This window comes from Syngnathus scovelli, chromosome 13 (assembly GCF_024217435.2).
Source record: "Syngnathus scovelli strain Florida chromosome 13, RoL_Ssco_1.2, whole genome shotgun sequence".
In the NCBI taxonomy this organism is placed as follows: domain Eukaryota; kingdom Metazoa; phylum Chordata; class Actinopteri; order Syngnathiformes; family Syngnathidae; genus Syngnathus; species Syngnathus scovelli.
This window is the reverse complement of record NC_090859.1, coordinates 14,670,071-14,697,185: the sequence shown is the minus strand read 5'-3', so window position 1 is coordinate 14,697,185 and position 27,115 is coordinate 14,670,071. Positions and strand designations below refer to the sequence as shown.

Here is a 27,115-nt window from a genome sequence, read left to right as displayed (position 1 = left end):
AGGAATTCCGCTTTTCACGGGCGCGGCCTCCTGCCGTGTGCGAGGCAAAGGCAGCGAGCGGTTGTATTGATCGAATATGGGCCAACGAGCAACCGGGCCGATCACTAATTCAACACATGTGACGTATGTGCGCGCGCGCGTGTCTGCACTTGAACGCGCGAGCTGACCTAGATCACTCAAGCAATAAAAGAAGCAAGTCAATAATTCATAAAGAAGGAAATAAGAAAGAGAAAAGACCGACAACACTCGGGACACCTCCGGCGGCCTTTTTCACAACTGCTGTTTTGATGGCTCGTGAATCTTTTCATGTTACGCTCGCTGCAGCTGCGTGTGTGAGTAGGATGCGTGGACAAAAGGCTTTGTGGGGGCCACATGCTTCCAAAAAAAGGACTCCCCATTAGTGGAATGTTTTTTCAACATTTACCCTCAGTTTTGGCTGGTGAAATGTTTTCTACACTAACAATTTTCCCCGGTGGCCCCCACTGTGATCACGCAGGCAGCCGCAGGAAGGAGCGGAGCTGCGGAACACTACGCAAGTGGTCCCCAAACGTGTTTTCCAGGCCGCGGATCGGCGCACTTCGACCCCAAAACCACCACAGTGCCCCTCCCCGGTTTAAACTTCAGCGGGCGCGGAGCTCCACACACACGCCCATGCCAGTGTTGACAGATTGCAGTTGCTCATTCCTGCCACAGCGCGTCGCTGTCGCGTCGGCTGAGCGCTCGCTCGCTCGCTCGCTCGACAGTGGCTGGCTTGCTGGCTGGCTGGCTGACTGGCTGCTCGCTCGCTCGCTCGCTCGCTGGCTGTGTTTTCCCACTTGCGAGTTGACGGGCTCCGCCACCAGACGTCAACGCGTGCGCGTGTTGTGTGGAGCAAGCGGAAGATCACTCAGCGACGGACCGACTCGAGTGACGAGCGGCCTCTTTTCGTCCTCCCTTCGCCTGGACCCGCACCATGTGTGTGGAAGACGGATACCAGAATTTGAGCCCACCGGAACCGTCTGACGGACACTACGGTGTACGGAAAAGGAGGGAATAGTCGTCGTCGGGGGCGACGGCGACGAACCAGCTGCGAGGCGCCAGCGTTTTCGTCGGAACCGCCAAGTGCGGGCCACCGAGAGGAGGAAAATGTCGGGCAAAATCGAAAGTAAGCAAGGTAAGACTCGGCCGTGTAACGGTACTCCGAGGCCGGGGATGCTCGCTATGCTACCGGGGGTAACATTCATTGTGTACGCTTGTCCAATCGGGCCTCGTACGTTTTGCTTGTAGCTTATTAGCTCTTTAGCTTTTTTTTTTTTTTTCCCCCATCACCGGCATCCTTCCTCGTAAGCGCACACACAGCGATAATGCGAGACTTAGCTGTGTTTTCACCGCTGCACATTAACTTTCACTTTTCGCCCAAGATTTAGCAAGCCGACGGGCCAGCTTCGTCCGTAGCGCGGGGCGGCGTTTGGAACGAAAGCTAGTCGCGCGGCTAACGGTTAGCTTTGGGCTCGGCTGGCTGCTTCGGCTCGTTGACGTGTAGGCTCCCGAGACCACCACGCCACTGCACTTGTGGTCGTTAATCAAGTCGTACGTGCTTCAAATGGCTCCATTTGCAATGCCCGAGTCTCAAGAATGATCAAAGTCTTATGGCAAGTCAAATCCTCCAAGTCAAGTCTCCTCTTGACTTGACTTTTTCAAAAGCAGAATCAATTCAACAAGCAAGAAGAGTCCAGTTGCTTCAATTCGACCTTTACAGGACGATTGACAATTCACAACGTTGTGTTGCTTTCATTCCGTTCCGTTGCGTTGCGCTGCATTTTCACTGTTTTGACGACTTGTGGTCAGCAGGGTTTGTTTTGCATGCGAGGCAAGTTGAGTGACAATACGAGCGAGTTTTAATTGTAGAGGCATGCCAGCAAACAAAAAGTCTTTTGGGGGCTTCTGCTGTAGTGCAACTCTGCCAAAAATGCATCACGCCAAACGGTTGCCATAGCGTGCAGAGCAAGAGGGCCAATCAATGCGCATGTAAACTAACGGAACTTGACGGGAGACGTCCAGCCCGTCGTCTCACATCAGAATAGTTCCCCGTCTCCATGGTCACCGTGTCACTCGTTTGTCCTGTTTTGGACAATCGGTGATGTTTGGGAGGATGAATGCGTTGTTGCGCTCTCGCTGCGGCGCAGCATCACTTTGAGGAAACGAGAAGACTTTGGCACGGTTCTTCCGTTAGACGACGACAAGTATGCTTGCTTCAAGCTGGAGCGAGGGTGTAAGCCATCCAGTTGGGCGACTCCGTTGTTGATGTGAAAATTTGGATCATTTGAAATGTCCCTTCATTTAGGATTTGCATGCTTCTGTCTGGATTTCCATCACGGCTATTGTTTGCTGCCAAGGTTTTATTGCTTCGGTGTCTGCAACATTGCTGTTATTGTCAGTCAGCAGGATTGCGAACGCGCAAGGGGGACTGGACTCCCTGAGTAGTGACTGCTTGTCTATTGGAATCAACCACTTGAATGAATCATTTTTTTGTGAGTGTTTGTATTTTTTGGGTGCATCTCTGACTTAATGTTATTTTGCTGTCTGTTGGAAAAAGTGATTGGACCCCTCCAGAGTGACACAACAGCTTTGGCATGTGAGCGTTGCGAGGAGTTGTGTTTTATAATTAGCCCTTGTGTGTCTGTCAGCAGTCAATGGGAGTAGACAGCCACGTCCTATTTTTGCCCCCCTTAAGGTGGGGAAACAGCAAACAACCCAGGGGGTGCACCCTTGACAAGCCCCCCCCCCCCCCCCCCCCACACACACACACACACACACACCCTCGGGCATCTTGAGACGCTGCAGTTTTGAGGTTTGACGGCTGCAAAGCGCTTCAGCCACTATATGAAAGCCTTTTTTTTTTTTTTTTTTGCTAGCTGGCTGCACTGTAATTATTGTGATTTGTATGGGAAAGCAAATAGAGGGAGGCGGGGGGAGCAGGAGTTCCGTCGGGAAGTGGTGGGAATCTCCGCGCAACAAGGAGAATGGCTCAGAGCAGTGGCCATCGCTAGTGATTAGCCACGCAAAGCTAACGGCGAGGCTTCGGCCACGGTTGCCGACCCGAGAACCATGGACGTGGACTTAGTTTTGGAAGGTGCTGGATCTCGCGCATGGCTGCGACTTCTTTGCGTTTGTCTCTGAAGATGAGTCATTTGCTGGTGTCAAAGCAGGCCGTCCGCGGGCGGGCGGCCTTTTCCAATCCCCGCCACGCCTGGGTTGGTCCCCACGCCAGCTAGCTGGGTGGCTGGCACCTGTAGCGGCACCTGTGGTGGCCTTCTGCTTTGCTGAAGCGTTACTTCCTCCTCTGCCCAGCGCTGCTATTTGTGGAGCTTCCCTGGAAGAGGGTCAAGTCAGCGTGATCACCATGAGCGAGCGGTGACTAATTTTCAGCAGGCCTGCGAAAAATGCCAGCAGACGGCCGTTAGTTAGCAGACAGAAAGTGTCGGCGGAGCGCTCGCTCGCTCACTCGGGTTCTCTCTCTCTCGGATGGGCAACGCCAGCCGGAGGAGCCGAGCCTCCTCCGAGGACTCGGACTCCTCTCTACCGGGGGACCTGGACGATGACTTCTCAGGTAAAGCGGGCCGGGCGGTCTGTTGACCGGAGAAGCAAACGGCTCGTGACACTCCAATAGCTTCTGTGCCACGAGAATCCAGCCAAACTTTTTGTTTTTGTCCACGCTGGCCGGGCTGGGCCGGGCCGAGAGTGCAAAAACGGGCTCTGTGGCACGCTGAAATGCAGCAGGGGACATTCCTCGCCGGGCTTTCGGTGCCGTGCGGCTTTACACAAGGTGCTCATTTGCTGGGCTCCGAGCCTGGGCGGAGCCAGCCGGGCCACATCCTTCCGTCGCGGGCCTTGTGAGTGTGGCGGGGGCAGGGTGGTGGAGGCCATGTGGCCCGGGGGGGGGGGGGCATTGAGGTGACTGCTGCTCCAATATGAAGGGCTAGTCTTTCCAATGAGGGTGTGTGTATGGCTTTCCACTCCAAATTGCTTCATTTTTGACCTTCCTACTCCTCCGCTCGTCACCTGACTGTCACTGTAAATTGACCGAGATATCATCTGGCTGGCACGCTTCGCTCCTCGGGCAAGGTTGCGTTAGCGCGGCGGCAGCTCCACTTTTACTTATGGAAGTGCGCGTACTTCTGCAAAGCGTGAGTTGTTTTGCCGCTTAAGGCTGCTCTCTGGCAAAGTTGTTTTATCGGGCCTCTGGCTCGGATCGGAGCAGCTGCCGTCTGGCGGCGGCGGCTCCGAACTCATCTCAGCAGATCGCTTTGTTTTCAGACTTGACGCTGGCGCAGCGGCTGACAAGCCGGCTATTTATAGCACCTGGCGCTTCTCTTTTGTCTGTTGGTTTTCACCCAAGGTGAACCGACGAACGAACGAACGAACGAACGTCTGCCTGTCAGATGGGAAAATGGAACGCGACAGACCATATCCCAAGTAGCTGCGTCGGTACAGGAATGTTCACTTCCCGCGCCCGGCCAGACAACGTCAACTCCGTTTAACAGAAACCGACAGCCTCCTGGTTTACATGTGAGGCCACCAAAGTACCTTAATTGCTCCATGTCATTTAAAAAAAAAAAAAAATCTATTTGGCCTGGCCCGTCTCGGTGAGTCAGGTTCCGACACGGTCCCGCCCGCTGTGAACAGACCGTGTCGTCATGTCCACAAAAGAGGGAGCGGCGCTCACCGAGGGACAGGAAACGCAGCCAGCGGCCTCGGCGTCACGGGGGAAGGAACGGGAGGGGGAGCGCCAAATAAAAAAAAAAAAACGGGGTGTGTTATTTCCCACTTTGAATGCTCAGCGTCACGTGCGAGCTTGTCGGCAGCCCCATTTAGCCGGCGCTTTCACGGGACAATTTGCAGCTCGGCCGTTGCCGGGTGAAATTGGGTAGTCGTTAAAGTTGGAAACGGCATCCCGGCAGCGACGTGGAATCGTGCGTGCAAAGCCGGCCGCTGACATTTCAGCCACGCGCTGGCAAATTTCTCAATGTGTCCCGTGCTTAGAACCAGGCCCTGCGGTATCCCCTTGTTTGTACGTCATGCGTCAAAAGGTTCACTCAAATGCAAACGACGAGTGCGCAATTGGCCACGTCACGCCAGCTTTACCGAGAAGAGCGGAAACGTGTGACCTAACGAGCCATGAATGACCACGCAGATGGAAGAAAGCTTGCACAGAGAAGGAGCTTTGTCGCCGTTGACCTGAAACAGACGCGCCGTTCAAGCCGGAGGGGGCGGGAGGGGGGCGGGCTGTAAACGCATCCGCACTCAACGACACGCTCAGGTACTGCCTCCGACCTCGTGAATGGACCGTTTTGTCAGAATCTTGTGTGAATTTGCACTCGATGGAATCGGGATGAAGTGGTCTTTTCTTGAAGGAATCATTCGCCTGTGCTCCGCGATGTAATATGATTTCACACTGAAGGGACACTTTGTGTGACGCAACAATCGCTATCAACACGTGTGGCCATGACGCCGATAGGAGTCACGGCGAAGTGATTGGGCGCGGCTCCGAGCGGTCACCGGAGTTCATCTCCAGCAGCTGTGGAAGGCCGGAGAGAGACGCAAACGCGCCGTCGCCATAGCAACGCTTTGTAAACAGCGACACAACATAACGGGGGCGTCCGCCTTGCTCATCAGCGATGTCCGAGGGCTCCGTCACGTCAAACCTCCTTTTTTTTTTTGTCACTTCCTCTCCGTGACTCGTCCTCTTTTATCTCCACTCCTGTGTTTGAATGTACCATTAACCAGGACCTGGCTCCAACCCGAGGCACGCTCGCTCGCCCAGCGGTGGCTCTTTAAAGCTCGAGCAAGGAGCCAATAAATGATTCACTTTGCACTCGAACGTTTCCTGTTGAATTTTGCCACCTTGCTGTTTGATTCTGCTCAGGCACTCCGGTCTCGCTCCAAATTCCGTCCTGGCACCGCGTCCCTGCGATTAGTTACGAGACAAAACGGGTCACTTTTCTGGACCGAAACGGCCATGTGATCCTTTTGGATTCTTCTATTGGCTTGTGACGTTTTCTTTCCGATGCACTGCACACCTCGCCAGCTGCTATGCCGGCCGACCGACCGACCGACCTTTGTGACGCACACGTGCACACTTTCAGCGCATGGACGGACGGGAACTGGAAGGGGAGGGGGTGAAAAGCAAGCTGTGTGCGTAACCTTGAGCGCATCCCCTCGCACCCATCGAGGCTGATGACAGCGAGGCCTGAAAGCGCACCCGGCCGGGCCTGTCACCAGCTCAGACGTCACCTGTTGCTTGTTTTGGTTTGTTTTTGATCAAAGATGCAAGGAAGTTCATCATCGCTTCTCCTTCCTGTTTTTGTGAGAAACAAAACAAGCAATGCAAATGAGATATTTTGGGTCACTTGCATGATTTAACTGTCTGAATTTTTTTTTGAATAAAAGCAGAAGGCCAGCAGACAAGCTCTCAACATGGAGGCGTATCGGTTCAACTCGATTAAAACTAACATTCGCAAATGTCCAATAGCAGAAGTGATAGCTCGCCACAGTGAGAATCAGGAACAGGTTTGAGTGATGACGTGCACAGCAATCGGGCTTCTTCCGGTTCTGTTTCATACTAACGAGACTATTCCCAGTCTTTGTGTGTTTGCTCAAAGTGGTTAAAAAAAAAAATCATCACTATGACGACAGTGACTACAAAGATTTCTACAGGGTTGTGAAAGCTTGGCAGAATATAAAGGAGAAAATAAATGTTATGACACTGCGGTTTGCTATGCTCGGTGCGCCGCTCTTTAAACTGAGCGCCAGACAAGTTCTAGTCGATGACCTCAATGCCACTGAGGAAGCCCGCTTGCCGAGTGCATGCTAACGGCGCTAGCGTGACCTCCGTGGGCCGCGTACGCTCCACTTGTAAATCCCGCCGATGCACGACGGAAGCATCGCATCGATTATGGCGGTGACTCAGCGCTGATGTCACTCACTGCACCTCATGCCGGGCCGGGCCGTGAAACGTGGTCCTCCAGGGCCTCTTTAAACTTTGGAGTGAACAAAGGGGTCCAGTGTGAGCGGATCTCGAAATCCAGATAGCACGAAAGGTTTCCACCACCAATCACCACTGTTGCCGTAAAGGCCACGCGTTATGAAAGACGAGATGTTTGCGAGCCTCGTGACTTTTTTTCCGGGTCTGTACAAATACACTCGGTACCAAACGAGGACGAGACTTTGACTAGAAAAAAGTTTTCTGACCAAAAGGTTTCTTCCTCAATTGTGTGTAGACTCGCAGCGGTCCCACCTGTCCTCATTTACCATGAAGCTGATGGACAAGTTCCATTCTCCCAAGATCAAGAGGACGCCATCCAAGAAAGGCAAGCAGCTGCAGCCCGAGCCCGCCGCCAAAAGCGCCGAAAAGCCCGTCAACAAGGTAAAGCGTGCACTCGCAATTTGCACACATTTTTTTTCTCCTGTCTCACGTTTTGTCCACGCCAATCCAGAAGGTGAGTCGACTGGAGGAGAACGAGAAAGAGGTGGTCAGTGCCCTCCGCTACTTCAAGACCATCGTGGACAAGATGGTGGTGGAGAAGAAGAAGGTGCTGGAGATGCTCCCTGGCTCGGCCAGCAAAGTGCTGGAGGCCGTCTTAAATCTGGTTCAGGGGGAGGCCCGCATACAGCACAGGTGACTTTTTTTTTTTTTGTACACTCCTCTCGTTGCCGCCGGACTGCAAGAATGCGTGCACGTCGAGACTCGTCGGGACTGATGAAGCCGATTTGAATCTCGGAAGTGCGCGATGGATGACGCACTGCGTCTGGCACGTCAACGGCTGCGTCGTTCAAACCCATTTGATGTTTTTCGCAAGTGTCCTTGAATCCGTCATGTCATGTTTGTTCTTTCTCAAACTTGAATGCTTCTAGCGCAACTTTCCATCTGCCCGCTCTCCACAGTTCGGCGTTGTCGTCTTGCCACAACCGCGTGTACCAGAGCCTGGCCAACCTCATCCGCTGGGCCGACCAGGTGATGCTGGAAGGCATCGACCTGGACGACAAGGAGAACGTGACGTCGGTCACCAACGTCATCAAAGCGGTACTGGACGGCGTGAAGGTAAGACGAGTCGGGCCCGACGCGTCTGAGCGTGAGGTCGGTCGGTCGGTCGGCGTTTAAAATGTGGGTCGCTGCGGCAACAGGAGCTGGTGAGGCTGAAAATCGAGAAACAAGAGCAGCCCTCGCCCACGAACCCCAACAAACCCACACTGCCCGTCACCGCGGCCGAGAGGTGAGCTCACCAGATCTTTTGATGGAGCGGGTACATTTTGGACTATTGCATTTTATTTTTGTCCTCCTTTCGCACGGCAGCGGCGTTCCTTCGGAGTCTATGATAGAGTCGGAGACGGCGGCAAAAGCGGCCCCGACGGCGGGTCCCGCCGAGGCCCCCTCGGACGCGGCCGACGAGGACGTGGCCCCTCCCAAACCTCCGCTTCCCGAAGCCAAGATGGCGGAGCTCAGGTGCACCTTTTGTTGTCTCCCTGAACCGGGTTCAAATGTCCAGAAGACTTTTGTGAAATGCTCCAGCCAACCTCTACTTACGCAGGACTTTTTTTCTTTTTTTTTTTTTTTCCTCCTCAACCTGTTTCATCCTTTTGTCTCCTTTGTGGGTTCTGGGCACAGAGCACAGTTGAGTTGTGACGCTGGCCAAAGGAAGCCCACTCCCAAGGAGAAGTATGTTAGCCCACTGTGAGCATTAGAACATCTCCCCCCTCATCAAGCCTCTGGATTGGATGACCTGCATGGTTTCATTCCGTCCAGCGTTTTCTTTTGTACTCTTTATTTTCTTGTTTCGGGCAGTCCTGCCAATCCCCCCCAAAACGCATGAATGTGTGCGGCTGACCCGATGCAGTGTCCCCCCTCCATTACACGCACGCGGCGTTCTGCTCGCGTCCACCTAACTCATGCGAGAATGTCGCTGTGAAGAGCGGAAGGCGCCAGCCGCTAACTTGCGCGAGGACGACGTGCAGTGGAACCTCCGTTTCCGAACTTAGTTGGTTTCCCGTTGAAGGGGACTGAAAAATTTGATATCCAGACAAAATATCTCTTTTGGCTTAACCAAGGCGGTACCGAGGTTCCACCGCGTGGTGTTTGTCGGCGTGCGCTTTCAGATGCGCCACGATGTGGCTTCAATGTCCTCCTCACTGATTTTCTTCCGCCAACAGCCCTCCGCCGGCCCTCCCGCCCAAGAAGCGGCAGTCGGCGCCGTCGCCGACGCGTGTGGCCGTGGTCGCCCCCATGAGCCGGGGATCCAGCTTGCCCTGCAGCGTCCACAGACAGGTCCGTCCGTCGGAGACGCACGCGTTCGACCGGGCGGGAAAGTTAAACGATCGGTCTCGTCGTAACAGCACGACCACGAGCAGGAGTTCCTGCAGCGGCGCTTCTCGGGGGGCAGCCAGTCGTATGGGGGCGACTCGCCTCGCCTGTCTCCCTGCAGCAGCATGGGCAAGCTCAGCAAGTCGGACGAGCAGCTCTCCTCCGTGGAGCAGGACAGCGGCCAGTGCTCCCGCAACACCAGCTGCGAGACGCTCGGTAAGGTCCGCGGTCTTTTTCGGTCGCGGCTCCGGAGCGCTCCGAATTCTCGGCGGCGACCGACTGGTGTCCTTTCTCTTTTCAGACAACGCGGACAACTACGACCACGACTACGACTTCCTCCACCAGGACCTGTCGGTCGGGGACAGCCTGCCGCCGATGCCGGTGGGCGGCTGCCTCAGCCCGCTGCCCGAGTCGCACAGCGAGTCGTCCTCGCCCGTCCCCGGGCAGCATCCGGCGCACCCCCGCTTCAGTGCGCCTCCCCCCCAGCATCCGCCCGAGTACTGGACGCCGCAGCCCGGCCACGGCAACCCGCTGGCGCGCATTAGCGCGCCGCCCGCTCTGCCCCAGAAGAAGCGGCGCAGCACGCAGACGCCGCCCTTCCCCGACGGCGGCTGCAAGGTGTACGAGCGCTACCCCTCCCAGTACGACAACCTGTCGGAGGAGGAGCCGCCGCCCTTCCCGCTTTTCACGCCCATCTCGCCCATGCCGCAGACCAACGGCGGCGTCTTTGTGGCCCAGTACATTTGCGGCGACAACGCCGACATGAGCGCTAGCCCGCCGCCGCTGCCGGAAAAGAAAAGCAAACACAGTGAGTATCTGGTGAAAGGAGATGCCTTTTTTCATCTTTGGAGAATTGAAAACGAAAAGAACAACTTTAGAGCGTGACCGGGAGCAATTTGGGAAGCGGCCGCCGTTTTGCCGAGGCGTAGACGGTGACGAGGAAGTATTGGACAGGAAGAGAATAGCAGGATGTACTACAATGGCGCCAGCTGCGCAGGGCTCATTTCCTGACACGCCCTTGACATCACTTCCTGCGCATTGAGGTCATTCCATGCATTCTTCTCGCTGTAGGAGGGCCGCCGGGTCATCGGATCGAAAGAAGACAGGATATTTCAAATCTTTTTGAATTGCTTGAGGAATACTGAATTTCAGTTGAACTTCTCAACTCATTAGATACAAATAAATGTGGTCTTCTTGTCAATTGAACAAGATGTGCCAGCGAGCGGCGGCGCTAACGCCTTTGTGCGCTCTGTCTGCCCAGTCCTGCAGTACATGCAGTTCGTGGAGGACTACTCCGAGCCGCAGCCGTCGGTCTTCTACCAGATGCCGCAGAGCGAGAGCATCTACGAGCAGCGCAACAAGCGCTTCCAGGAGGTCTACGGCTTCAACGACTCTTTCAGCAGCACCGACTCGGTCCACGAGCCGCTCCTGCCGCCCGCCCTGCCGCCCAAGCAACGACAACTGGTAAGAGGGCCTTTTATTTTGGGTCGGGACTCGCAAGTCCGTCGCGGACAAAACCGAAAGGGGCTCGCTCCTTGGTTTCCACGAAAAGCCTGTTTCCCGGGGATGTGCTCCACACGCAATAGTATCGGACATGGCAGCAGGTGTCGAAAGAACGTCGACGGTGCAAAGTCCTTATCGGCTTTTGTCGGAAGCCGCTCTCCCGTCCGGTCGGCTCCTCTGACGATTGGCCTCCTTATCGCCGTTCCCGGAACTGAAAGCAAACATCTGCGCATGGATGGTGTCGTTGGGAGATAAGACTTTATCAAGCGCTCCAGTCGGGCTCGTCTTGAGTTGAGCGACAGTAGAGAAAAGAGGAAGCGCTTCGTTGTCACTTTTTTCTCTTTCCCTTTCTCTTCCCTTCCCTTCCCTTCCCTCCTCCTCACTTGCCTGATCCAGTAGCTCATCGTGCAACCAGCATCGGGACATAACGTGTTAAATCATCCCAAATCAATTTGACACAACTGGCAGAAGACTCCATTTTCAAATGACGATACGGCACGCCATCGCAAAGAGAGAAACTGAAAGATTGCTGCAAGTGGATGTCCATCTTATCTGGACTGCTAATCTGATTGCCTCGGCCGTAAGCCCGTGCTTCAACTTTACATGCTTTGGCGACTTTGCGCGGCTTTGGCAAGGAACAAAAGTCATTTCTGCCGCTGTGTGCGTTGCGTGCGTGCGTGTGTGTCGAGAGAGAGAGGGAGGGGGGAAAAAAAGCGGATGGGATCATATTGGCCGTGTTTGGAAAGTGCTTTCGTGTAGTTGGCCTCAATTCCGTAAGGCTCTTAAAGCCGCCCGCCGCTTCGCTCCACTGTCACCATAAACGGCAAAATGGCGAGATGAACCCAGTGACACGTTGGAATCAGTCAGCCGGTCCCTAATCACTAAATATGGATTTTTTGAACAGCGCTAGCGAGAAAAAAAACGCTTCACTCGTTCATTTTCCTCCCCGCTTACTTGATTTCTACTACTAATGGCTTCACTCGTTTAATCAACTTTGTCCTCCCCTCATCTCTGGCTCCTTTGTGCCTTGTGCGGACTTTCTGCTTTCTCCAGGCCTCGCACTCCTCCTCCCCCTCTTCCTCCTCCTCTTCCTCGCTCTCCTGCCACCTCCAGCCGTCCGCGGCGGCCTCGGAGGAGGCGGGCTCTGCGCTGGGCCTCAGCATGTCCGTCTCTAACTGCCACCTGATTGGCCAAGCTGCCGTGACCACGCCCACGGTGAGTGTCCGCGCGCTACAACTTTGAGGAGCGTCTTTTTTTTAAAAAAAAACATTTTAAGTCGACCCCCCAGCATCCGATTTTGTCCCGCGTGCGCGTCCATGCCGCGGAATGCCGCAGCAGATGGAAAACACATTCCTCTCGCTTTTGCTCATCTTTCCACGTCGCCTATTTTCTCCCTCGGTGCTACAACGCCCCCCCCCCCTTTGTGTGTTTGTGTGGAATGTTTGCATTCCTCGCACCCCCGGAGGGAGGCGTGATGTTTGGCCCTCAGCGCCGACATGTCAGGGGAAGGTGCTCTGCGTGAGTCAGTTGGCTGGGTTATTCCCGTGTGGGCGTGTCTCATAACATCATTTGGAGTGACCCGCCAGTTTTTTTTTTTTTCTTGCCTGCGATGATTGCGTATGTGTTGCTGCTCTGTGTTACCTCAAAGTAGCGTTGGTTCACGTTTCATCTTGAGCTAGTCTAAAGAGCAGAGCAGCATTTTCCGAAGAATATTTCTGCACGCCTGTCTCTGTGCATTTGTCTGTGTGTGTGTGTGTGCGTGCGTGCGTGCTGGTATGTGTTGAAACACAGCTGGTATGTGCAACATGTTCACACAGGTTTCCGCTTGTGCGAGTAGACAGACATCACACGTTTAGTTTTGAGCGCGCACACATTTGTTCTTAAAGGTACAGCGTCACTTTTTGCCAAACGGCTAAGACACGCCTTTGACAAAAGCACCAAAACATCAGCCTCCGTAATCATTGGGATCGTCAAATTGCAGTTGACCTTTGCCAACACGCACAAAGCCGTTAAAGCCCGCAGCACCCCCTGCTGACGACACTGGCAAATTGCAAGTTGGAATTGAGGAGATGTTTGTCTTGCACGTCGTCATTGCTGTGCGATACCTTTGCGTTCTCGTCCGGGTCGAGGCCGTTCCTCCGCCTGTGGCGCTCGCTTCTGTTTCCTCCTTAAAGCGACCTGATCTTTTTGGCTCTTTGTTTTCTTCTTGCTTCTCCTCCTCTTGCTCTTTTCATGCTTCCGCGCTTTCCGGCGACCCCCCCTGGCCCCAGAGCGTGGACCAGGCCGCCTTGACCAGCGCCACCGTTCCCGACGGCAGGGGGGGAGGACCCGGGCCCGCGGGCTCCCCGTCCGCCTCGACGGCGGCCCGGCCTCCCTCCGAGTCGTTCCTCGGTGACTCGCTCCAGGCGGTGAGCACGGATGTCGGACGCGTTGTTGTGGACATTGAACGGGCGGGACGGGCTTGTTCGATTCTTACGTAGAAGTAAAAGGAGGGCAGGAAAAAGAAAAAAAAAAAGCAATTGGCGATGACGGCTTGACCCGCTGGAATCTTGTCGTGATCATCTAACACAGCCTGCCCATCAAAGATCTCAGGGGAGCATGACTTCTGACTCTGCATGAACTCTCGTGGCACCCGCTGGTCGTGATGATGCTGAGCCAGGGCCCCCCCGCCCCTCCCTCACAGCCCTTTCACGCTGCCTCACGTCTCGGTTTTTTCCCCCTTCCCGTAGAGCGAGAGCGCAAATGACGAGGGTGGGGAGGGCGAGTACGTCAACTTGTACTCGTCCAGCCGGGCCAATGGCGAGCTGCCTCTCTCCCTCAGAGTAAGTAGTAGCGATGAGGTCGCCACCAGGTGCAGACCACTTGGGGATGCAAAGCCAAAATGCGCCGAGCATGGCTTGCTCACGGACCGGCTTGCGCGCTTTCCTCCGAGGCCGCTCGGCTTTTCCGCCTTTGCTGCTAATGTCGCTAGCCTCCAAGCTAACACCTCCTAACGTGTCCGGTTTGTCCCCCTCTCCTTGTCAAGTGCTTGTGCATGTGGGTGCACTGTGCGTGGTTGTCCTCGTTCCCTTGGACGTTTGGGGTACGGCGTGTACTGTAGCATGTCGTGCTGTGTTGGGTGTTTGTCGTCGGGCGAACGGCGGCGGTGGCGGCGGCGGCGGCGGTTTGTCTCGCTTGGCAAATTGCAGCCTTTCCACAAAGCTTTCAAACGGCCCAGTTTGAGCATCTGTTTGCCTTCCAATCAGGAAACGGTCACGGGCGACGGCGTGCTCCAAGACCCCGCCCCTCCGACGCCTTCCACCAATAGCAAAGAGGCCGTGAAACTGGAAAGGTAAGGCGTTTTTCGGCTTGGAAAAGAAATGAAGTCAATGTCATAATGTCTGCTCATTACTTTCCTGTGGTACTACATCCAATTATTACAGGAATAGTTTTGAGACCAAGTGAATGATGATGACAACAATTTTTGTTTTTCAGGAGGCAGGAGTCAACAGAGGAGAGCGAGGAGAACGTGGACGAGCTGTCGCTCATCGATCACAAGGAGATCATGAGCAGGATAACACTAAAACAGGAAGTAAGACGACCGAAACCAGTTTTTTCTTTTCTGTTTTTAGCCACCAGTCTGCAACGGAAGCGCATGCCACTGCAACGCCAGCTTGATTTTGCCCCCTTAGTTCTGTGGGGGGCAAAGGTCACTGTGAGTCAGTGACAAGGTTATTCTAGTTTATGAAAAATAATAAATACTGTGTTTACATTTTTTTTTGACAGGTATAAAGATAAGTTTCAGACGGTGGCAAAGCACTCCTTTTGTACAAATAAAACTTGCCCGTGTCAGGATGTCAGCAAAGCCCTACTTTTGTGAATCCTCAGCTACAAGATGGTGGCCAAGCACTGCTTTTGTCTTAATGTAGCCCCAAATCTAAATGTCCCCCCAGAAAGACGACGGGCCGGATGTGCGCGCTGGATCGGGAGACATTTTATTAGTCCACGCCACAGAGACGGACCGCAAAGGTAAAGAAAGACCGATCCTCACAGGTTGTCATGTCGTTGGCGCTCGCTCGCTCCGTGACTAACCCCTCCCTCTCCCCTCCCCTCCCTCCCTCACAGATCTGGTTTTGTACTGTGAAGCCTTTTTGACTACATATAGGACGTTTATATCCCCCGAGGACCTCATTAAGAAGCTACACTACAGATATCCTCTCACTCTTTGCCACCTTTGCGTGGGTGGGCACGCGTGCTCAAAAGAATCTGCCAGCATTCGTTCTGATGTTCCTTGACCACCAAGCACATATACAAGTTTTTGCCACAGTCCAGACACGTTCAAGAAGCGAGTCAGCAAGAACACCTTCTTTGTGTTGGTGCGCGTGGTGGACGAGCTCTGGTGAGTCATTGCGCCTCCGAAAAGGATCAAATGAGATAAGCGGTACCCTGACGCCGGCCGGCTCTGCGCTCGCAGCCTGGTGGAGCTGACAGAGGACATCCTCAAGCAGCTGATGGACCTGGTCTTCACGCTGGTCTGCAACGGGGAGCTCAGCCTGGCCCGCGTCCTGCGCAAGAACATCCTGGACAAGGTGGAGCAGAAGAAGCTGCTGCGCTACACCAACTCGCTCAAGCCGCTGGCCGCCCGCGGCGTCTCGGCCAGGTACGTCTGATGGATCTGACCTTTCGGCGGGCATCCAAAACGCTCTTCTAAACAAGCGTGTCGGCGTCGTCCCGCCAGGCCCGGAACGCTGCACGATTTCCGCAGTCACGAGATCGCGGACCAGCTCACGCTTCTCGACGCCGAGCTCTTCTACAAAATTGAGGTAGGGCAGCTCATGCCTCTGCAGTTGACCAACCCTTTGGTCTGTCATTGACAACTTTTATTTTTTGTCTGCGTCAGATTCCCGAGGTGTTGCTTTGGGCCAAAGAGCAAAACGAAGAAAAGAGTCCCAACTTGACGCAGTTCACAGAGCACTTTAACAACATGAGCTATTGGTGAGTAAAAAACTCAAACTCAAATGTCAGGAAGCGAGCTCCCATTGCCTGCTTCCTGTTTTAACCGTCTGCGTCCACCAGGGTGCGCTCATTAATCATTCAGCAAGAAAAAGCCCAGGATCGAGAGAAGCTGCTGCTCAAGTTCATCAAGATCATGAAGGTGGCTCCTCGCACGCCCACAGAGAAAATCCAACTTTATAGTCCTTCGGTTTCATGATCCTTTCCTTCGACAGCACTTAAGAAAGTTGAACAACTTCAACTCGTACCTGGCCATCCTCTCCGCCCTGGACTCCGCCCCCATCCGGAGATTGGAGTGGCAGAAGCAAACGTCGGAGGTGAGCGCATCGAGTCGGGTGGCTCGTGATTATCATGAATAAATAATATCTCTTGTTTTCAATCTTTCCATCAGGGATTGGAGGAATATTGCACGTTGATTGACAGCTCGTCGTCCTTCCGGGCGTACCGGGCCGCTCTGGCTGAAGTGGAGCCTCCCTGCATCCCGTACTTGTAAGTGCAGCGCAGTGCAGCGCAGCGCGTGGCTTGTCACCTCAAATGGTATTTAAAACTTTTTTTTTTTTTTCTGGCCTCTCCTGCCGCCCTGCAGGGGTCTGATCTTGCAGGACCTGACCTTCGTCCACCTGGGCAACCCAGACCTCATCGACGGCAAAGTCAACTTCTCCAAGCGATGGCAGCAATTCAACATCTTGGACAGCATGCGCCGCTTCCAGCAAGTGTGCGTAACCAATCGCTATTTGCAAACAATGGGCGCAAATTTCCGACTTGCCCGTAAACTGCAAAATTGTAAAAAAAACAAATGTGTTTGCAGGCACTACGAGCTGAAACGCAACGACGACATCGTCTCCTTCTTCAACGACTTCAGCGACCACCTGGCCGAGGAGGCGCTGTGGGAGCTGTCGTTGAAGATCAAGCCGCGGAACATCGCCCGGCGCAAGACGGAGCGGGATGAGAAGACTTAAGCGCGGCCGCGGCCTCCCCCCCCCAGCACCGCAAAAAACAAAAGACTTGACCTCCAACTGTGCTTCAATGACACTAACCCCACTTTAATAGACCCGCCAAATGGACGCTTTGAATTTTGGCGGGAGCTAACGGGAGATCCGTTGCAGGAGAGCGATTATCGGAAGCGCGAGTGAGGTTTACAAGGATCCGTACCAGGCTCGGAGACTTCTTACTAACCGGGAGCGAGCGGACACACCGCGGCGGGAAAACCAAATATCCGCCCTCTTGTCGAGTGGAGACGGCCGGCCGGCCGAGTGTGTGACAGACAGCGAGGTGAGAAGGTCCATTACGCTTTCAACTTTTTCAACATTTTTGTATTCTTCTATGTCGTCGCTGTCGGGCAAAATCCTGGCACCTGCAAAATCACCAGTTACTTCAAGGGGATCTTGAGGCATCAGTCTCAGGGTGCTGTCATTATGTGCGACAGTGCCCCCTGCTGGCCACCGACATTGATGTCCACGCGCCCCTCGGGCTCGCACGCATCGCCACGGCTCACCGGTTTTCTAGGTTTGCCCGTGTGACGTCGGCGATGGGAGCCCGAGGGCACTTGGATGTTGATTTGGGTTGACGCATGGCGGAGGGCCGTGTCGGACAAAATGCCAGATGGATGTTGTGATCTGCCTAATTCTGATTCATTCCCTCAACGCCATGCAAAGACGTTTTTTTACCTTGAGTTCCACTTTAACGCCATATTGTTCAAGTTCTACCGCTATCATACATCAACACACCACAGCACCACCAAAATCGTGTACGAACAATTGTTCACGTGCTAAAATCAAAAAAGATATATATTACGCTCCGTCCGTGACAAAGTCTGCTGACTTCCCAAAAGCGATTGATTACATTATCATGCCAAACTTTGATGAAATGAAATATGACTGAGTCATTGCAGTATTTTTTTTTATTATATACAGAACCGGCTTACTCAAATGTATATAACCTATTTTGCGTCGTTATTGTCTTAAAAAAAAAAAAAATCCAGATTTCGGATCTTGAGGCAACATAATGCTGCCCAGCTCCTGCAGAACAAAGAAGCGTTCACAAAAACAAATTTACTCTCTAGTTTTATTGGGCTACATGTAAAATAAAAGTTGCGGGGAAAGACCAATCGTGTCGTTATGTGAAAAATTGAAATTGACCATATTTGGTCATGGCGGGGCTTCCGCCCAACAGCGACGATATACACGCACTACTCGCAAAAATGTGAGAAGATTGCATCCAAAGCTGAGAGTCCCTTCCTTTTTGGAAGTAGTGTGTGTATATATTGATGTAGGTGTGTTTATCACGTGTCGTCGAGTTGGTCGCCTCAAGTCGAGCACGCCGCTCCCCTCAAAGCAGCAGCGCCTCCTGCTGCCGAGGGGTAGGTTTGCTCCTTAGCTTGTGGAAGAATCACGCGTGGTCATGAAATGTATTTTATACACACGCCGCTCCTTTTGTTCTTGAAAAGGACGTTTGCGCGTACCGGGAGAACTCGGACGTCGCTCCTTCAAGTGCCGTACGCACGAAAAAACAAGGAGAAAGAGAAATGACTCAAGATGCTGTGATCTGTTACGTCATGGTGTGCTGTGGTCATATGTAAAAGTAAAAAAAAAAAAAAGATACAATCACGTCATGTTCAGGATGGGGGGTGAGCTCATTTGTCATTCCAATGTGTAAATGATTTTCTTTTCTTTGGGAGAGCAGTCAGAAGCAATGCGTCACACTGTGCCGTCAATAAAAACAAAACAGCTGTTTCTATACATGAACACTTTATCATCGTCATCATATATTATTCATACACAAAAAACATTCCTGTTACATGGAAAGTGTTTAAGGCATTGAATAATCTCCAGTGGAAAAAAAACATCTCACTGGGTTCAAACTTGAAATATATTAACAAGATGGGTCACAATCAGTGCAAAAGAAATCGTTAAATCAGCTTAGTAGTCTAACAACAAGACCGACCGACCGACCGTATGTATGCTTGCAACGTTTTTTGAAAGTTGGAAACTTTCAATGGGAATAAAGCACAATGGGAAACCTGTCTTCTACTGCCCCCTGGTGGCCAAGGTGCGCACACCAGGAAAAGCAGCACAACGTGACTGTTTAGGAGAAACGAGATGTTGATATTTACATTACAATCTGATTACATTTCCACAAGATTCTCATTGAAAGTTTCCACTTTGGAACATTTTTCAAATGAGTGTTATCCAATACAACTTTGCCTGTGTAACAGCAAATTCCAAAATCAGATAAAGGTCTCTGGAAATCGTGCTGGCCACTAGTGTGGCCGAGTGCTGGGCTCCAGCAGGGCCCGCTTTCCAGGCGGGTTGGCGCTCTGCAGGTGGCACTCGCCCGCCATGGCCCGCTTCAAGGGGCGGCCCTGGCCGTGGCCCTGCCCGTTGACGGGCCCCCGCTGCCATTTGCAGATGTCGCCGTTGAGGATGTCCTGGATGTGCTGCACGATCAGGTTGATGGCCACTGGAAGCACACAAACAAAAGGTAAGCTGGAGATGCTGTGTGTAGCTAGGTGTTATTAGATTGAATAGAATGAGTGCTCAGGAGTTTGCGATTTAAAAAGAGAAATGAGCCTCACCCATGTTGTCAACTCCCCTGGGAATGATCACGTCCACGTACTTCTTGGTCTAAAACAAAGCAAGTAGAGGGAGGGGGAGAAAACCGCCTTCAAGAATAGAAGGGAGGAACCTGTTTGATAAAACGCTCACGCTTACAGGCAGGCAGAACTCCTCAAAGGCGGGCTTGACAAAGGTGGTGTACTGCGACAGGATCTGCTCCAGGTCCCGGCCTCGGGTCATGTCCCGTAGCACTGACGAAGCAAAACGTTCAGCTCGGCAAGGAACCGCCAAAGTAATCCAAAGCGTGGCCCGTACCTCTGCGAGACAGCCGCACGTCCGAGTCGGTGTCCACGAAGAGCTTCATGTGGAACATGTCTCGCACTTTCTGCGGGTAGAAGACCAGGATGCCTTCCAGGAGGACCACGTCGGCCGGGTAAACCGTGATCCTCTCGTCCAACCTGAACGCATAGGAAGCAAAAACCTGTTGCCACCTCCTTTGCGCTTATCCTCAAATAATGGCCTCCTTCGCCCTGGACCTTTTTTCTTTTGACGGAAAGTCCAATATCTCACCTGGAATGGGTGACAAAGTCGTATGTGGGGACTTGAACCACTCTGCCCTCCACGATGTCCTTCAGGGTTTTGTACATCAGCTCGTTGTCGAAGGCTTCTGCGAGACCCAGCAAGAGTTGCAAAGTGACGTGTTTCCTCAAATAATTCAATATCCAATGCCCTGACGCATGGTGGGTGACTGACCACATAGAGGCAATCTACCTGGGTGGTCAAAGTTGTACTGGCCCTTGAGAGCTTTGGCCTTCTGCTCGGCAGTGAGCACACGATAGAAGCAGTCCTGGCTGATGATGGCCACCTTCCTCTGGTGGCGGTCCACCTTGTTCTGGCCCAGCAGCTCCATGATCTTGGCACACACCGTCGACTGGCACGCCACCGCAGAAAGAAACATTTTCAAAGGAACGCATCATTCAACAAGAAGAGACACTAAATAGGAAGGCCGATCCTAAGAACTGTGAGGCGGCACATGTGCTAGCCACTCGTAAACTATGTTGATGTTTGAAGGGTTTTGTTTTTGTACGTACTACATGTTTAGTTTCGATTTGGTGTTTTTGTTATGTGCGCGGACCGACTGTCGTGACAGGCAATGCTAGCTCGGCTAACGCTAATAATCACGAGAGCTAATTGGTTCGAACAAACCTTCCCGCTGGCGGTTCCCCCGCTGACACCGATGAGGAACGGCCGATGATGCGGCCTCTCCTCGGCCTCCTCTCCGGCTGCGAGGACCTCCATCGCAGTCCGAACGCGAAGGGGGCAAAACGAAAGCGTTGACGCGCTAGCCCGCTTCAGGAGCTACACAGTTAGCCAACAAGCAGGTTGCGTTCTCGCGTGACGTGACGAGATCATGTGACCCACGTCACATGGAAAACACCGAATTTGCTGTTTTCTATTCAAAAATAAACAGAACTAAAATGATGCATTTAAATCATTTGCCAAGGGAAATTAAATGCATTTTGGGTTCACGATTTTATTTTTATTTTGCTTTTCTGTTAAACCGAACCAAATGTTCCTGAGAAGCACGGTGGTGGTCCAGTGCTTAACAGTATGTTCTGGGTCCAAACCTGGAGTTGGCAAATTATTCCCTCCTGTGCTTGTGTGGGTTTTCTCCAGCTACCTCCATCACATCCATGTTCACTTCAACAAAGGCGTGAATGAACTCAAATAGACAACAAGCTCATCCGCCATCCAAACAATGTACAACCACTGTAGAAAATAAAACTGGATGATTCACACATTCATGTATCTTTGTCCGAGTCCTTGTTTGCAGTTTCCGATTGAGGACATTTCTCCTGGCTGGACTCGGTCAGAACAACTTGGAGGGCATCCGTTCCTCCCAGCCTCCTCACCGTCTCTCCTTTGGCAGCCAAGATCTCCTCAATGTTCCTGACAACGTTAACAGCGAGTAGGCCGAGTCAAAGTCACTCAAGTTGGACAATTTGCACATTAGAGCTTACTTCTGTTCACCATCTAGGCATTACTGCCATTGGGTGAGTAACCTTTTAAATTAAACTTTTAGGATGTTGTGTAGGGAGTTTATAACAACTAAAATGTCTACAATGAGCCAATCTTACAAATCGACCAACCTTTTCCCTTCCAAATCGGTGAACCAGCCCAAGTTGTCGGCGATAATGTGGTGATTCTTGCATCCCGAACATGTCACAATAACGACACCGTTGTGATACGCCTGCTTGGAGATCTTTTGCGTGGATCTGGCGGAGCATACCTGCGAAGTTTCAATTTGCATTACGCTTACCACCAAGCTAAGCTTAAAGAATATGGTTAAACCAAAGTACCTTGCATGTGTACACCAGGTGGTAATGTGTCGACTGGATTTTCCCAACGGCCTCGCTTGAAAAGCTTCTCCAAGGGGTCTGGACTCTTTCCGAGTATGCCTGAAGACGACCATTGCACCGGTCCAAATTAGAAAGGCTCGCTATCGGCCCAAACGCAGGGTTGCAGCGGGGGTAAAGTCGACAAACCGATGGACAACATTGCGAACCCCGAACGAAACCCATCGCCGATTTGGACATCTGTGGCGACCGTAAACGAGCTAGACAGCCGTGAAACGCCATGAGGTTGTTTACGTTTGCAGCTGCTTGGTCGTCGCATGTTTATGACGTCATGTTCATGCCACGAGCTTTCTTTTCACTGGAGCGTCGTGTTTTGATGTTTATTCATACAACATTAGTTCTATATCTGTTTGTAACGTCTCAATGATATATTGTGTAAAATAATCTGAGCGTTGTGTTTTTGTTTGAGCGAGCGGAACCGACGTTGCTGTTGTTTTTGTATTCAGCTGTAACCTAGTGCTTTTATTTGGAAAACAGAGACCAGGAAATATGCTACTTCCGGCAAGCGCACGCTAACTGACCAATCAGCGGCGACCTCGGAACCGACTTTTCCGGTATTCGCAGCCTTTTCGTTTTCCCGAATCTGGCTGTCCAACTGGGTCCCCACCCAACCCACCGAACCGATGTCGTCCGGCCGGCCTCGGGGTTGAGAAATGTTTCCCTGGCGTGTGGGAGAGCTGAGAGACAGCAGCCTCCTTAAAAGTGGTGAGTTGTTTTTGTTGTTGTTGTTGTTTTGTTACCTCCCGGAAGTGAAGCGCTCTGGAGGGGTGGGCAGCCTTTTTATTGCAGGTCTTTGATTTGTCCTAACGTGTTTTTATCTTGTCTACGGCTCTGCTTTCGGCCTACTTGTACGTCATTAAACCGACTCGCTGTTGTGCTTGTGAGGACAAATAGCATAATGAATATGTAATTGAAATTGAATGTCCAGAAAATCGTATAAATGCCTAGACGGCTTTCATGGATGTCTCCAACTTTGAAAAAGTCAGTTCATTGCCAATTTGCTATCTGTAACCCACTGCCATAAATGTAGATTTGCAATTAGTATTTGAAGAAAGAACCCCCCCCGTGCTTTGAATGGCATCACATGGGATTGTGACATCATCATCTTGTAAAAAATCTAGTTTGACCTAGTTCCCCCCCCCCCCCCCCCCCCCCCAATCATCTCCCACATTGAATCAACAGTTGAGTATTGGATTGTGCTTTTACTTTGAGCTCTGAAGAATGGCAACATGTTTAAGATTCTTTTTAAAAGGGGAAGTAGCTGAGTGCGGTTTGATATAGATGACCTAGACAGAAATTTTAACTGACGCCTTTCCCGCCTCGTCACGGACCGATGGGACAGTTGAGACGGTAACTTTCTGCCTCTGGAGGCAGTATCAGAGCAGCGATGAAGGCGGGGCCAGCCCGGTCATGCGCGAAAGGCACATGCCGTGCGCTCGGAGGCTAACCAGCCGCTCGTGACGTTTGCATCCCCCCCGCCCCGCAGGTAAGCCGTCATGATCCCCATCACAGAGCTGCGCTACTTCGCCGACACCCAGCCGGCGTACCGTATCCTGAAGCCGTGGTGGGACGTCTTCAACGACTACATCTCGGTGGTCATGTTGATGATCGCCGTGTTTGGCGGCACGCTGCAGATCACGCAGGACAAGATGATCTGCCTGCCGTGCAAGTGGGTCGCCAACGACTCGTGCGAGGCGGCGCCCGCCGGCGCCCCGCGGCCGGGGGAGCCCCGTGGCATTCAGAACGACCTGGACCGCCACCAGTACAGCTACATCGACGCCGTGTGCTACGAGAGCAAGCTGCACTGGTTCGCCAAGTACTTCCCCTACCTGGTGCTGCTCCACACGCTCATCTTCCTGGCCTGCAGCAACTTCTGGTTCAAGTTCCCGCGCACCAGCTCCAAATTGGAGCACTTTGTCTCCATCCTGCTAAAGTGCTTCGACTCGCCGTGGACTACCAGGGCGCTGTCGGAGACGGTGGTGGAGGAGAGGGACTCCAAGCCTTTGGGGAAGGCCAACGGCTCGAACGACAAAAGGACCCTGTACCAGCCGCTGGCCGCCAGCAAGGACGTGGAGGCCAGCATGCCCATGCTCCAGAGAACGAGGAGCAAAATCGAGCAGGGCATCGTGGAGCGATCGGAAACGGGCGTTCTGGACAAGAAGGAAGGGGAGCAGGCCAAGGCTCTCTTTGAGAAGGTGAAGAAGTTCAGGATCCACGTAGAAGAAGGCGACATCATCCACCGTCTGTACGTGCGTCAGACGGTCATCAAAGTCATCATGTTTTTGTTGATCATCAGCTACGCCAGCTACTACGTTTGCTACATCCGCTTCGGCGTCATGTGCACGGTGGAGACGGAGAAGCTGACGGGCTTCGGCACCTTCTACTGCGCCCACCCGCTGGCGACCCTCTTCCAAATCCTGGCGTCCTTCTACATCAGCCTGGTGCTGGTGTACGGCCTGATCGCCATGTACACGCTGTGCTGGATGCTGCGGCGCACGCTCAAGCGCTACTCCTTCGAGGCCATCCGCGAGGAGGGCAGCTACAGCGACATCCCCGACCTGAAGAACGACTTTGCCTTCATGCTGCACATGCTGGACCAGTACGACCCGCTCTACTCCAAGCGCTTTGCCGTCTTCTTGTCGGAGGTGAGCGAGAACAAGCTGCGGCAGCTCAACCTCAACAACGAGTGGACGCAGGATAAGCTGCGGCAGCACGTCTCCAAGAACTCCCAGGAGAAGTTGGAGCTGCACCTGTGCATGCTGAGCGGCATCCCCGAGACCGTCTTTGACCTGCCGGAGCTGGAGAGCCTCAAGCTGGAGTTCATCCCCGACGTCACCATCCCGCCCATCGTGGCCAAGCTGTCCAACTTGCGCGAGCTGCGGCTCTACCACACGCCGGCCAAAATCGAGTCGGCCGCCCTCACCTTCCTGCGAGAGAAGCTCAAGTCCCTGCACATCAAGTTCACCGACGTCAAGGAGATCCCGCTGTGGATCTACAGCCTCAAGAACCTCAGCGAGCTGCACCTGACGGGCAACCTGAGCGCCGACAACAACCGCTACGTGGCCCTGGACGGGCTGCGGGAGCTGAAGAGGCTCAAGGTGCTGCGGCTGAAGAGCAACCTGTACAAGCTGCCGCAGGTGGTGACCGACCTGAGCGCGCACCTCCAGAAGCTTTCCATCAACAACGAGGGCACCAAGCTCATGGTGCTCAACAGCATGAACAAGATGGTCAACCTGAGCGAACTTGAGCTGGTGCACTGCGACCTCGAGCGCATCCCGCACTCCATCTTCAGCCTGCACAACCTGCAGGAGATCAACCTGAAGGACAACAACCTGAAAACCATCGAGGAGATCATCAGCTTCCAGCACCTGCGCCGCCTGGTGTGCCTGAAGCTCTGGTACAACCAGATCGCCTACATCCCCATTCAGATCGGCACCCTCAACAGCCTGGAGAAGCTCTACCTCAACAGGAACAAGATCGAGAAGCTGCCCGGCCAGCTCTTCTTCTGCCACAAGTTGCGCTTTCTGGACTTGAGTCACAACAACCTGACTGTCATCCCGGCCGACGTGGGCTTGCTTCAGAACCTGCAGCACTTTGCCGTCACAGAAAACCGAGTAAGAAGCTCAATGTGCAGACAAATCCAGGTTCGCTGCACCTTCTGAAGCCGTACGTACGCCTTCCTCCCCCAGATCGAGGCGCTGCCCATGGAATTGTTCCAGTGCAAGAAGCTGCGCGTGCTGCAGCTGGCCAACAACTGCCTGGAGACGCTGCCGGCGTGCGTGGGCGAGCTGGCCGGCCTGACCCAGCTGGAGCTGCGGGGCAACAACCTGGAGAGCCTGCCGCCCGAGCTGGCCGAGTGTCGGCTGCTGCCGCGCGGCGGCCTGGTGGTGGAGGAGAAGCTGTTTAACACGCTGCCGCCCGAGGTCAAGGAGCAGCTGCTGAGCGCAGACAAGGAAAAAGCCTGACGCCTCGTCTCATTTTTATTGCCTCGGCGAGGTAAGTGGGACGTGACGCTCACTGATGTACCCGAGAAGCCTTAAATGTTCCTTGCTTAACACTTTGGGCCTCAAACGTCAATCAGAACCGCTTGGGGCGTGCCACCTGGGCTCTGTGCCAAGCCCGCCTTTTTTTTTTTTTTTTTTTAATCAGCACGTCAAAGTGATTTTCTTCCTTTTTGCACTGCCAATGGACCAGAATGGGACATCCGGAAGGAACTGCTTGAATAGAATCGTAATCATTCACTCAACTCCTAGATGGCTTTTTATGGAGCGGACTGCAAAGTTCACTCATCGAATCAGAAAGTGGTGGACGTTTATATTTGCCAAATAGAATCTGCCCGTTTACCGCCGTAGGCGTATATGTTTTGTTTTTGAACGGGTAGGTGTGAAAGGTGTGGCCTCGCAAAATGCAGACAAACGTCGCCTTGTCGCTTTTTCTCTATTGGCTGCCGTAACGCATGGGCCAAAGTATTGCTTTTCTGGTGATGGTGACCATTGTATGGAAATGTATCGTGAGCGCAACTACGGGGTGGCGCTTAACCCTCACTACACATTCCAACACTACTCCAAAATGGCCGCCTCAATATTTCGTGGATGTGGAGGCTTCTCGTTTTTAGCTTTTGCAAGCCAAATGAACATTTTTAGCTGCTCACGTCCACTGCTTTGAACCGCTTCACGTGGCTTAGCATGTTGCTAACATGGCCTTAATTTATGTCTTTTTAAAAAAATCCAAAAACTTAAGCTGCACACTAAATGTTTACCCAATTACAGAATGCGTTCTTACAGCTGCCTGATTGTTTTGTATTTTGATTCCATTATTAAACGTTTTGACACAATTAGGGTTTACTTGGTGTTTTTGTACAGTAGTTGATGGAAAAAAAAAATATATATACTGTATAACTGCCCCCACACTGAGTTTCTCTGCACACATGATCAGCTAAGATCCAGAGCCACTTTCAAGTTGCCAGATTGTGAAAACACCTGTGACACCGCAGCGATCATGACAAAGCCAACAAGGTAAGCAGAGCTGCATTGTCTTTTATTGGATGCTTAGATTCAAGTTAAAGTTCTGGGAAGTGGCGCAATGCATTTTGCAAGTGGGAAGTATAAAGTACGTTGAAATGTAATTGGGGGAAAGACACAATAAACACTTCTTGCTTTTTAATCATTGAGCTTAAACATTGTTGAGTTAAACACGGCAGCTTGTACAGGTTGCTATTCATTTTGTGTCTTAGAGAATATCGGAACTTGTAGCGTATAACGGTGATTTGTAACTCAACGAAGTAGCCGCTAGAGGGCGCTGGACAATTGAGA

At 52.8% G+C, this 27,115-nt stretch overlaps 4 protein-coding genes across 7 annotated transcripts; 2 read left to right on the top strand and 2 right to left on the bottom strand.

Moving 5' to 3' along the window:
• The first annotated feature begins 731 nt into the window (after positions 1-731).
• Positions 732-18,435, top strand: rapgef1b (Rap guanine nucleotide exchange factor (GEF) 1b). Of its 4 annotated transcripts, none has more exons than XM_049738826.2 (27): positions 732-1,144; positions 7,260-7,405; positions 7,476-7,657; positions 7,924-8,080; positions 8,164-8,252; positions 8,333-8,482; positions 8,645-8,695; positions 9,187-9,301; positions 9,370-9,553; positions 9,639-10,145; positions 10,599-10,801; positions 11,894-12,055; positions 13,111-13,248; positions 13,570-13,662; positions 14,086-14,171; positions 14,315-14,411; positions 14,773-14,848; positions 14,945-15,033; positions 15,130-15,218; positions 15,294-15,479; positions 15,558-15,642; positions 15,720-15,814; positions 15,896-15,974; positions 16,048-16,149; positions 16,224-16,321; positions 16,419-16,547; positions 16,641-18,435. In XM_049738826.2, exons 1-27 carry the CDS (start codon positions 1,126-1,128, stop codon positions 16,789-16,791), a joined length of 3,558 nt encoding a protein of 1,185 aa, XP_049594783.1. In that variant the 5' UTR covers positions 732-1,125; the 3' UTR covers positions 16,792-18,435. The 4 variants fall into 4 exon arrangements, with proteins under 4 accessions (XP_049594783.1, XP_049594782.1, XP_049594784.1 ...); XM_049738825.2 differs by having other exon boundaries at positions 733-1,153; XM_049738827.2 differs by lacking the exon at positions 8,645-8,695 and having other exon boundaries at positions 733-1,153.
• Positions 18,436-18,562: 127 nt separating this feature from the next.
• Positions 18,563-20,797, bottom strand: uck1 (uridine-cytidine kinase 1). The gene is made up of 7 exons (XM_049738841.2): positions 20,593-20,797; positions 20,158-20,317; positions 19,957-20,053; positions 19,702-19,844; positions 19,543-19,637; positions 19,407-19,455; positions 18,563-19,291 (listed from the first exon to the last, which is right to left on the bottom strand). The coding sequence occupies exons 1-7, from the start codon at positions 20,683-20,685 to the stop codon at positions 19,092-19,094; spliced, it is 837 nt and encodes a 278-aa protein (XP_049594798.1). The 5' UTR covers positions 20,686-20,797; the 3' UTR covers positions 18,563-19,091.
• Positions 20,798-20,900: 103 nt separating this feature from the next.
• On the bottom strand, positions 20,901-22,084 carry dnlz (DNL-type zinc finger). Its single transcript, XM_049738842.2, has 3 exons — positions 21,747-22,084; positions 21,537-21,676; positions 20,901-21,336 (listed from the first exon to the last, which is right to left on the bottom strand). Exons 1-3 carry the CDS (start codon positions 22,023-22,025, stop codon positions 21,189-21,191), a joined length of 567 nt encoding a protein of 188 aa, XP_049594799.1. The 5' UTR covers positions 22,026-22,084; the 3' UTR covers positions 20,901-21,188.
• A 263-nt stretch (positions 22,085-22,347) lies between these two features.
• Positions 22,348-26,637, top strand: lrrc8aa (leucine rich repeat containing 8 VRAC subunit Aa). The gene is made up of 3 exons (XM_049738836.2): positions 22,348-22,508; positions 23,290-25,417; positions 25,493-26,637. Exons 2-3 carry the CDS (start codon positions 23,300-23,302, stop codon positions 25,766-25,768), a joined length of 2,394 nt encoding a protein of 797 aa, XP_049594793.1. The 5' UTR covers positions 22,348-22,508; positions 23,290-23,299; the 3' UTR covers positions 25,769-26,637.
• The last annotated feature ends 478 nt before the right edge of the window (positions 26,638-27,115 follow it).

What these genes read in the sequence shown, in the direction of transcription:
- rapgef1b (XM_049738825.2), top strand. Translation starts at nt 1,126, where the DNA reads ATGTCGGGCAAAATCGAAAGTAAGCAAG. An exon ending in CGCCCAAGCAACGACAACTG is followed by an intron (nt 10,802 to 11,893) that starts GTAAGAGGGCCT and finishes TGCTTTCTCCAG; the next exon opens with GCCTCGCACTCCTCCTCCCC. An exon ending in GCCCGCGGCGTCTCGGCCAG is followed by an intron (nt 15,480 to 15,557) that starts GTACGTCTGATG and finishes TCGTCCCGCCAG; the next exon opens with GCCCGGAACGCTGCACGATT.
- dnlz (XM_049738842.2), bottom strand. Translation starts at nt 22,025, where the DNA reads ATGGCGTTTCACGGCTGTCTAGCTCGTTTACGGTCGCCACAGATGTCC. An exon ending in ACCTGGTGTACACATGCAAG is followed by an intron (nt 21,677 to 21,746) that starts GTACTTTGGTTT and finishes GAAACTTCGCAG; the next exon opens with GTATGCTCCGCCAGATCCAC. An exon ending in ACCGATTTGGAAGGGAAAAG is followed by an intron (nt 21,337 to 21,536) that starts GTTGGTCGATTT and finishes TAACGTTGTCAG; the next exon opens with GAACATTGAGGAGATCTTGG.
- lrrc8aa (XM_049738836.2), top strand. Translation starts at nt 23,300, where the DNA reads ATGATCCCCATCACAGAGCTGCGCTACTTCGCCGACACCCAGCCGGCG. An exon ending in TTGCCGTCACAGAAAACCGA is followed by an intron (nt 25,418 to 25,492) that starts GTAAGAAGCTCA and finishes TTCCTCCCCCAG; the next exon opens with ATCGAGGCGCTGCCCATGGA.
- uck1 (XM_049738841.2), bottom strand. Translation starts at nt 20,685, where the DNA reads ATGGAGGTCCTCGCAGCCGGAGAGGAGGCCGAGGAGAGGCCGCATCAT. An exon ending in GGGGAACCGCCAGCGGGAAG is followed by an intron (nt 20,318 to 20,592) that starts GTTTGTTCGAAC and finishes GTGGCGTGCCAG; the next exon opens with TCGACGGTGTGTGCCAAGAT. An exon ending in CAGGGGAGTTGACAACATGG is followed by an intron (nt 19,292 to 19,406) that starts GTGAGGCTCATT and finishes GTGTGCTTCCAG; the next exon opens with TGGCCATCAACCTGATCGTG.